This window comes from Cyprinodon variegatus, unplaced genomic scaffold (genome assembly GCF_000732505.1).
Source record: "Cyprinodon variegatus isolate N-32 unplaced genomic scaffold, C_variegatus-1.0 Scaffold471, whole genome shotgun sequence".
In the NCBI taxonomy this organism is placed as follows: Eukaryota; Metazoa; Chordata; class Actinopteri; order Cyprinodontiformes; family Cyprinodontidae; genus Cyprinodon; species Cyprinodon variegatus.
In genome coordinates this window covers 469,200-480,269 of record NW_015150924.1, presented here as the reverse complement: position 1 = coordinate 480,269, position 11,070 = coordinate 469,200, and the positions used below count along the sequence as shown (strand labels likewise).

General features: G+C 35.5%; 1 protein-coding gene across 3 annotated transcripts in view; it reads left to right on the top strand.

Annotated features, from left to right (window-relative positions):
* LOC107094220 (retinal homeobox protein Rx2-like) overlaps window positions 1-5,149 on the top strand; it is an 8,286-nt gene extending 3,137 nt beyond the window's left edge. For all 3 annotated transcript variants that reach the window (XM_015389728.1, XM_015389727.1, XM_015389726.1), the window contains 2 exons: window positions 935-1,191; window positions 1,447-5,149. In XM_015389728.1, coding sequence (XP_015245214.1) covers window positions 935-1,191; window positions 1,447-1,884 — 695 coding nt within the window. In that variant the 3' untranslated portion in view covers window positions 1,885-5,149. The remainder of the gene's footprint in view (window positions 1-934; window positions 1,192-1,446) is intronic.
* Window positions 5,150-11,070: the final 5,921 nt, after the last annotated feature.

Genomic DNA, 11,070 nt, shown 5'->3' with positions numbered 1-11,070 from the left:
ATGGATGGATGAGATTTTTCTTAATACTGATACCATTGAATTTATTCAATCTAATTTAGTCAATTCTAAAAAGAAAGTTTAGACTTTGTTAATCTTAGTGAATCCTGAAAAAGAACAAATCAATAGCTCTGACATTATATTAATGGATCTTACATTTGCTCACCAAGTATTTAACATTGGAAAGGAGATATGCTTAATATATATGATAATAAGCTTGTGTTTCTGGATATAAACATGCAAGTAACAAATACTATTGTCTTTTAAAGCCAATTTGGTTTTGTCATCATTCTAATGGCTTTACTCAGCCAAGCAAGACTTGTTAAAAAGGTAACATTAATCCACAGACCTTATGTGATATTAAGGGGTAGTTAGATTTTTTTTTTAATCTGTGAAACTTGTATGTTTCACTTCACATTTTAGGTTCAATTTAGAGAGGTTTGTAACATATATTCCTAAACTATACTAATTCAAAACAGCGGTTTGAATTATTTTCTAAAACAAAAAATCTTTACCTTGTAACTTTTTGGATTACCTTACCTCAAACCCCCTTCCAATTGGGCTCAAAATTGGGTCCCACATAGTATTATCCAGAGCAGCTGTAAAATGCAGGCTTCTTGAGGGAAACATCAGAATAGTTCAGCTGCATTCATATAGGTTCCAGGTATGTTTTTTGCTGACAAAACTGGGACATTGCTAAGACCAATGTAAGATGTCCAGCTGTTTTTGTTAACAGAATTTATATTAAGTAAAACAAACTGGATCCAATAACAATGCCCATTGTAAGCCAAGTCTCATACCTTAAACTTGCATACGGGGTCCACATGCACATGTCTGTTAGGTAACAGTAAAAATACAGTTTATTAGATCCTTTTGCAAACATTGGATGTTTGTAAAGTGCAAGGAAATATCTAACTGACCCTTCTTTTTATTTTAGAGTCTGACCTATTTTCCAGTGACAAGTGTGATGGAGAAATAAACAACCTGCACAAGGAAGATGATGCTGCTGAGGACTCTCCAGAGTCAACAAAAGAAGAGGAACACTCTAAAAAAAAGCACAGAAGAAATCGTACAACCTTCACTACGTATCAGCTTCATGAGCTGGAGAGAGCCTTTGAGAAGTCCCACTACCCGGATGTCTACAGTCGAGAGGAACTGGCTATGAAAGTCAATTTGCCTGAGGTTCGAGTTCAGGTAAAGAAAAGAGTAAATGACGGAATGAGTGAGCATTTCAAACCAGAGTTAATGCCGGGTAACTGCCTAATTTCTTAGCAATCAAAATTAAGGAACCTTTTAAGGAAACAGAAGCAGGATGAGGAAATGAGACTAATGAGTGACATTACTGGTGCTTTTGTTTTATTTGTTTTGATTTTTCATGTTGTGTATTATTTGAATGTCAGCAAGTGCAATGCTGAACTTAATGTACAGTCTTACTGACTCTCCTTCCAGGTGTGGTTTCAGAACCGAAGAGCAAAGTGGAGACGTCAAGAAAAGATGGACACAGGAACCATGAAACTGCATGATTCTCCAATGCTGTCTTTCAATCGCCCTCCAATGCCTCCAAACATGGGCCCAGTGGCCAACCCAATGCCGCTGGATCCTTGGCTAAGTTCGCCTATTTCCAGTGCCACGCCCATGCACAGCATTCCAGGATTTATGGGCTCACCGCAGACACTGCAGCCTACATACTCTAGCCACAGCTTCCTCAACAGCCCACCTGGCATGGTCCAAGGAATGCAGCCCATGGGTCCACCTCCTTATCCATGCCCACCAACCTTCAACGATAAGTATCCCATAGAGGATGATAGGAGCTCCAGCATTGCCGCGCTCAGGATGAAGGCTAAAGAGCACATTCAGTCGATGGATAAAACTTGGCAGCACATGTGATGTGCTGTCTAATGTGAATGGACATCCCTCTTGCGAGTGCTAAAAGACTGTTTGATTTAAATACCATTCAAGGTGTGTGATACCAAAGATGTAAAGAACTAAATCTGAAGGGGATTTTTTAAATGTCTTTATTAAATACAACCACCTCTTAGGAGATTGGTAAAACGTATTGGGCTCGTTTACTTTGGTTCTAGCCAATCACAATGTCAAGTATAGATTCTCAAATTGAAAAGGCCATAAATGTGTATGTCTTTATTAAAGATTGTATCTGCATCTAGATATATGAACTAATGTAAGACTAGAGCCGTCTTGTCAGGGGTAGTAGTTTTACAAAAGATTTTATTGAACAAACTAATGTTTGATGACATATCTGAGTTGTGTTTTAAGTGTTTTGTTTATTAAAACATAAATGTAGTGTTTCCAAAGCTTCCTGAAAATATTTAGCAAGAAACTCTAATATGATAATATTCTTAAATATCCAAGGAATTCGGCTGTTTATGTTTTGTTTGGCTGTTAAAATGTGACTGTTTTTATATCCTGTAACTTTTCAGAGGATTTGTGCAAGACAATAGAATCCTGTCTTATTAAAAAACAAACAAACACGGTTTATCCTTTACAGTTCCTTCAGAAAACAACAGTCAGAGTTCATGCAAGATTGAGTTTGCAGGTAATCCCTTTATTTATAATATATAGCTATATTTGGACTTTCATCAGTGGTGGTGTCGCCCTTCGTAGCTAAAAGGGCCATTGATCATTACATAAAAACTGGCTTTGGAGGATTTCTGGGTCACACTTCTTTGCATAGTTGTTTTTTTGTAGCTACATCAAAGCCAATTGGATCATGTGGTCTGTGTAAGATCATGCCACAACATCTCAACAGGATTTAAATCTGAAGTATTTATCGGCAGCTCCAAAACTTTCGTCTTATTCTTTTGAGCTACTTAAATTAGGAATTGCTGTCATGCTGTAGATCCATATGTTGCTACATTGCCCAACTGTGTTTGAGCTTAATAAAAATAATAACTAAAAGAATTCCAGGAAATGTTTGGAGGTGGCTATCACTTTGTGCATAGTTGTTGAACCAGAGCCAAAGATTCTGAGGAAGGGTTAGGTTTACTATATATCCAGTATGAGGGTAAAACTATAAGGAACCTTAAGAACAGTAAAACTGAGCGTGTGTCTGTGCCAAGATGTTCCCCGACTGTGTGTAAAACAGAATCCAGATTTAATTATGCAATGTGAAATCATTCCCACAGGCTTAAAATTTGTGTATAAAATATATCAGGCCAATGAAACATAGTTTCAAATAATGTGGGCACACATGATCCTGAAGGGATAAATACATGGTAAAATGATAGGTTTCATTTAAAAGAATATTATTGCAGTTCATGTTCCAAACTGATTTTGTTCTATTTATAGCATTGAGACACAAACTTTAATTATATACTAAGTCAAATGTGAGGGCTTTTATTTTGTAGAGCATTTTTATGTCTTCTTGTCATACAGTACAAATCTAGTATAGTTGTTATGTTTAGGAAAATATAAGATCCCTCTCATATATGAGGAATATTTTGCTTTAAATTAATCACATTGTATTCTATTTTGAGCATACCAGTTACATATTAAATACTACAAAGTGATGCCTTTATTTTGACATGTCCGGTAGTTTTTCTTTTTTAAAGGCTATATTTAAAGCCTGTTTTGTAGAGGGGAATTAGGTTTTAATTCAAAACTCAACACTAGCTTTTTATCTCTAGTTAAATAATTATATAGGACTTCCTTTCCCAATAAAGTGTAACATAAATTTGTAAAGGTTTCTCTGATTAGAATCTTTGAACTTTACTTTGACAAACTGGACTGCTCTGTTTAGACCAACTTGGAACTCACCATACTGGCACATTTATATTCAAAAATTCATTGTAACTCCTCCTGGAGCAATGCTGACTAAACGTAAATGATTGTGCTCTTCAAAGAACTTTGTGTGATTTTGGCCCTTAACAACCTGGCTCATCCTCTATCGTGGTCAATTTTATATTTTCTTTATTCCCAATAATAAGATTGGACAATGTAAAGAAAGTTTGTACCTTCTGGATTTCTGCTGAAATACTGTAAATCCATCTAACAGTTTGAGAATTCTGTGGCTGTTTTTTTTTTTATCAGGATGGATTTCACAGAAAACCGCAGGAAGGAGAGGAAAAACAGAGCCTTATATCTACAAACTGGTCATAAAGATCTGACTGTAAAGTGAAATTTCTGCCAGTAAGTGTGTTAAAAAAATCTGTTTCCCTAAAATAGATTCTTCTTATTATCTGCCAGACTTAATATCTGCAGCTGCAACACATTTCAGATCCGTTCTAACAGTAACTTGCAGGGCGTTTTTTTTTTTTCTTCTAACTTTGTCTTTTGAATATTTTTCCTTTCTTTGGATAAAAAAAAAAAAAAAACATTAAGTGAGAGAAACTCAGATCATATGACGGACACCATGTTCTCATCTTTTGCAACAATCTTAAATAAACCTAACTGAGGTATTTTCAGTTCTTGGAAAATCAAATTTTTCCACTACTAACTTGGGACTGTAAGATATATCTCTTGACTGTCCAAGGACTTCGTTCAACCAGCATCAGGTTCCAACCCGAAGACAAGGCTCCAGCCTTAAGAGAAGAAGCCCATTAGAGAAATAAGGCTCAACCTTGGCACCGTATTCTCCAGTGTTGGGACCCACAAACTCAAATTAATACATGGTGGTGAGACACTCACTCAGTGAGTGATTTTTTATTTATTTTTTTTCTGGAACAAGGGTGAACTAGGATTCAGAAAGGTACAATCTTAGAGGTTAAAATTCCTTTGTAACATAATAATGGGTCCTCTTTAACTTTTTGTTATGGTTCTTATTTGTTGTGACTCTGAGTTTTCAATTTTCTGTTATCAGTTGTTTTGTTTTTATTTTCCATGATCTTCAAGCATTCTTTAGTTACTCTCTGTTGCCCCCTTGTGATTGTTTTCTTTCCCCTTGGATTCCCTCTTGCCAGTTCCACCCACACCTGCTCCTCATTCAGCTCATTAGTCCATCCTTTTGTTTGGTTCTCCTTAAATACTCCACCTCTGCAGTCACTCAGTGCTGGTTCCTTCTTGTTGCTGCTGTATTGTCTACTCTGCTTGTCTCTCCCCGGCTCCTCAGACTCGTTTTTCCCTTGATGTCTCAATGATTTTGATTTGTTTTATTTTTTAAGTTGAATTTCAGGATTTCTACCTTTGCTGCTATTTGGTCTGCAATTAAACCTCTCAGAACTATCTCTGCTTCACTTGTCTCTGCATCTTGGTCCTCAAGCAACCTCACCACCCATTGTTGACACTTTTATTGAGTTTTAGAGGCCTAGCATACAGCAAATCTTTTTTTTTTTTTTTTTTTTTTTTTTTACAAAGTTCTTTAATAAACCTTTTAAAAGCAGGATTACTTAGGATTTAGGAAATTAGAATCCGAGGGGTAAAAGACCAATACAGAGCTCTTTTCAATTGAGGTACAACCACCCTTGCTCTGCAATTGAAATGCACATTTATGTTTGTAAAAAAAAAATGTAACTATAGCCCTTAAAAAAAGAACTACAAAATATGCAAGTTACACAAATGTAGTAACAGTTTACCATTATATAAACCAAAACATATAACATTAGCATGTATCACACAGAGAACATATGAAGCAACAATGTATTTAAATTCGGTGAGATGAGTTATGACTTTAGGTTCTGTTATACAAAGAATTTGGAAAAACCGTATAGTTCCTAAGCATCAGATAGCAATATGGGAGGTCACTGTGGAAAATGAAAATTTTATAGGAAGCATTCAGGTTCTTCTTACAACTTCTTTCCTTACTTGAAGTGCCAGAAGTGTGGACTCGAGTCTCATGACTTGGATACAAGTCAAACGTGAGCCATATATTTGATGACTTTTGACTGAATTTGACAAAATGTAAAAAATATTTCACATCAGTAATTTGTGACTTCAATTAGACTTGAGCCTAAACAAACTTGAGAATCGAAACAGAATGCTCTGTATCATTTATTGTGTATATGTGTGCGTCTGTCTGTATGTGCTGTCCAATCAAATTTGATCCATTTTGGTTTTTTTTTCATCCAACAGCGTCCATCAAATCAAATTGCATAATGATGAAGTTGCCGGGTGACTTGCAACTTTTAGATTTTTAAAAGCCATCTACAAACTTCTAAAGCGCATTCCTTACTTCATCCTATCTCTTTTTATGCCCTACATTTATATTTAAAAATAAACAAAATTTGTTTACACTGCACTATTTTTCTTCTTTGTTCATTACTTGTTTTTGATGTGGACATTTTATGTTTTTAATAGAATCAACAGAAAATATAATCTTAAAAATTAAATGCCATCAAGTTTTTTTATTATGATATAACAAGCATGGCCAATGTCAGCAAATCTTTTTTACTGCAATTGGACTTGCATATGTTTTCATAAATAAATAAAGAAGAGTACATGATGTGTGTAAATGTATTTTTACTCTCCGGTTAAAAGGACTTGGAACTCAAACTGCAGGACTTGGGACCCGATTTAAGACTAGTCAACTTGACTAGTGTAGTGAACGTGACTCAGGACAAGTCCTCAGGACTTGAGGTCAAAGACTAGACTTATTTATGCAGATCAGAACAATGACTTGTTCCCACCTATGTCCAGTACTATTTGGACAGCACTTATCATGGCAACCTGTGGTGCATTTCTCTATGGCTAAAGAGTCCTCACTGATTTGCTGTATTTGGATGGACCTATTGTCTTATAAACTCTAAAACGTAGTATGAGCTACCATCTTAAAAGCTGTATTTGGGCAAGGAATGTTGCCCTGACATTTCTGACTTTTGTGGGCATTGCAGTTAAAATCCCCTACTAAAAGATCAGAAATGACAAAGTACAAATAAAACATGCCACAAAGCCACATCATCCTCCCAGGGAGAAATATTCAATAAAAAAAGGAATACAGAGAGAAAAAATTTAAAATGTGGTATAAATAAAATTTGAATTTGAAAATTTCCTTTGAGTGGTTCATTTGGTTCCACTGTTCTGAAAACAACCATAATGGAATTAGGAAAAAGAGAAAAACTCTCAAGGTCTTGGACGATAAGGGTCAATTGGCAACGGCTGTTTTCTATTTTTGCATCCTCATGCATATACCCAGACTTAAGCACTCACTCCTCGTTGGATCTGGACACCTGGCTTACCCACTACTCCCCCAGCCCTACTTGCTTAAGATGGATCCCTGTCTTCCCTTCTTCAACCCTTCCCGGCCTAAAAATGCTTCTTCAACCTTACCAGCTAGAAGAGGTAGGCCTACTGCAGATTCACCATCCACAGATCCGTGTGCTGCTGCGCATATGGCAAGTGTGCAAACCTGTAAGACCAGTTATTCCTCCTCGAGATCTGAAATTCTTTTCTAAACATACAGAATGTCTATTCTAGATGTGAAGAATGTTGTTTTGTTTGAAACTGTTGTTTTAAAATGGTCAGATTTCAGTATTATATATTTAGTCAAACTATTATCAAAGCTCATATCATATCAAAATGGCCTGCCATATCCTGTTTTAACCACAATAACATTACTGGGAGAATTAGTTTATTGCTTGAGTGGATCAATGTATCTATTTGGGTGAAATCAGCTGGTAGCGAGTGAAGATGAAGTCTAAAAACAATGTTCAAACAAGTAGGACCTGTGCATCATCTCATGGGCTTCCTCCTCATTTTGGTCTTCCAGAATTGTGGCTGTTTGCAGCAGCTTTGGATGCTATCATTCCAATAAATGGCAATTTTAAGGGGTAATCAGTGCCATAGAACATTGATTCCCGACCTGGGCTACTCATACCACTAGTGCATTGCAAGAGGTACATGAAAATATGTTATTTCTCAGGTAATACATTAAAATAGGGCTGGGATCTGTTCTGCTTTGTGAGGACCCACCTGAAAAATAAAGCAAGCTTTTTTCAACCAAAAAGTAAGGTATTCTTATATGTCACCATCAACTTTGACACACATCAAAACCAAGCAGAGGAACAGACTGGACGTACAGAACAGACTGGTTTCTGCAGTTTTTCCACATCTGAGCTCATCAAAGCACACTGAGGAGTCATGAATAATGAAAACAATGTAAAATAAAAGGAGTCAGTCTGACAATAGTTTTTGTTCAGTATTTTGCTTCCCAATTCTAATACTATTTTTATATATATGCTCGGGTCCTCTATCAGAGGCCTGGGAGCTTGAGGGTTCTGCACAGTATTTTTGCTGTCCCTAGAGCAGCACTATACATATATATATATATATATATATATATATATATATATATATATATATATATATATATATATATATATAGCCATATATACATATAACTAACAAAGTGGAGCACATCACCTCAGTTCTAAAGTTTTTACACCGGCTACCTGTCTCTCTAAAAACAGAGTTTAAAATACTTCTGTTCGTCTAAAAATCACTGAATGGCTTAGCACCAAAAAAATATTACAGATTTCTGTCCGTGTATCAACCACGCAGACCTCTCAGGTGTTCTGGGTTCAATCTACTCTGCATACACAGAACCAGTGCCAGATGATGTATGAACAAGCAGCTTTTAGTTCTAATCTTGAAAAAAAATAACTTGCAGAAAAATTTAAAAGTGTTAAAACCTTAAGATGCTTTAAAACATTAGAAGCTAATTGCTTAGAGTGGTCTTAAAGTGTATTATCTAGCTATCCAACATTTTTATTATTTATTGTTATAATTACTTAGTCATTTTAATTGTCAGGTTTATGAATTGTAATTATTCATGATTAATAATTACTTACTTTTATGCGAACATGCTGCTCTCTTTGTGTTTCCTTTTAATGTTTATTTTTTCTTGTACAGTAATAAAATAGTCTTCGGACTGAAATGTGCGAAATAAATAAACTTGACTTTCCAAAAATAATTTGAAAAGTCAGTTGAAGAGCATTGAATTCTGATGAGCGTCATCAACGGAAGTCGCAGCGTGTAATCTGATTTGGAGGCTAATTTAAACAGACAAGCATACCTCTTAACACCTAATTACTGCTTTTAAAGCGATTAACCCTGGATTGTCAACCAGAGAGAGAATGGCCCAAGTTACCCTTGGAAACCTTTTTCCAAGCCAGATTAAATCCTCCCTTTCAAATGAATGCATCCTTTTATTTTATTACTGTTATTAATATAATCCTTGGCAGTAAAATTTGCTACTCAGGCATTAAATTATTCCCTGCAGTAAAATATAATGGAATAACCTATGGAGCGATATTACTGGGAAAAATCACACTATTAAGAAACTTTAACCATTACATATACAAATTTGTAAATTAGATTAATAACGATAGAAAACATATTGCTTTTGCACCTAGAAAATCTGGGCCCCAATTCAATTAGTTTTGTGATCTAACTTTATGAGCAGTTCAACCTAAACTAAAATATGAATATTTTACAAATAAAGAAAAATATTTCTCAGATTATGTTAATAGAGGAAATTTTTCTCGATTGATGCTGAGCAAAATAATAATATTAGCCTCAAACAAGTTAATTCAAGACTATAATAGTTTATACTATCAGCACATTTAGGTTTAGAGTAACATTTATTCTACATATTAATTTCTACATATTTTGTGGTAGTAATAGCACCATTTTGAAGTGGCTTAGATGGATCCACAACCTAAATCTTATATAAAATCTATGGAGGGAATAGAGGATTATGGGAAGGGTGACCTCCTACCGCAACACGATGTGCTCAGCACCAAATAATAAATAATGGCACAATTTTTATGGTTCCTTGCCTTTTTCCAGAGATGAATCTGTTTTACAGTCAGAAAAAAAAACACTTTTTGGTGAATTTAAGCTAATTATAAATTTAAATCTTCCAGAGGTTGCAATACTTGAGGCGTCAATGCTTAGTCTAGTTAAATTGTCAGAATTTATTTTACGTAATGTTAAACATTTCCAGTCACTATTACGAATGATGTTAAATCACAAGGTACATAAACGGAATAATAATAAACAGGTTAAAAGAGTAAAAGTGTGACCATGTGGATTTTCAGCTGAAAGAAAGTGATGTTAATACTGTTCATTTCGTATGATGCCACTGTTATGCATTTGCAAACTGTCAGGGTGTTGGAGCCCCAAATCAAAATGTTTCATGTTGCATGTTTCCTCATACCTATTTAAAGGTATAAGTGGAGATTGTAACTAAGCCAGCTATGCAGCTCTTACGGTCTATGATGGATTTTAAACCAAAGAAATTATTTTCACTTGCACATGAAAAAAAATACTCACCATTGATTATAATATTAGTTTTATATTTATTTACATTTTTTCAGTACTTTCCTTGGTTTATACTGTGGCTTTTATTTTTTAAATACAAAGCCCTTAATGTATTTACAGAGCCTGTCTTTGAAGGCACTTTGTCTTCTTTCCACACATCCATTAGTGAGGCACTAAAGTGACTTTGTGCTGTTAATGAGCACGAGTTGACAAAAGGCCAACATAAGCTATGACAGAGAGAGAGCTGGCCCGATGGGAGCCTGTTGTGTTCATTCAGACCTGTGGAGCCTTGCCAGGCCGTTAGGCAGATGAAGCTCCACTCCATCAGGCCCAACCAGGGGTGTCAGGGGGCCCAGTCTGCTAGGCTGCAGAGGCCACAAGGGCTAAGCCCTAATTGCCCTAGTAGCCGGTGTGGCTCAAATGTCTCTATATTTGAGTTGAATAGGAAGTATATTTTGAAACTTTGAGGTCATTAACATACAGTACTAATTTCTACATTTTTAATGCAAAAATGAAACCCTTAAAATTACTCGTACAAATTCAGAGCTTTGTGTGTAAAATTTCAGGTTTTTTTTTTAGACCATGTGGCAATTGCCTTTTTTTTTTATAAAGGGACAGAAAAACAAGTAGATCATTGCATATTAAAAAAGTGATAGTTAAATTTTGGTCTTAATCATTCTGCCCGTGCTTCATGCCCTGCCAGTTTTCTTTTGTGATATTAAACCCTCACTATGCACATCTAGATTTAATGTATGCAGGTTGGTCCAGCAAAACAAAGATAAAACATGAAACCTTTACTATGTTCTGGCAACTTTTGTTCTGGTCCACAATCTGTACAGTTTCTCATAGCAAGCCCCTCTT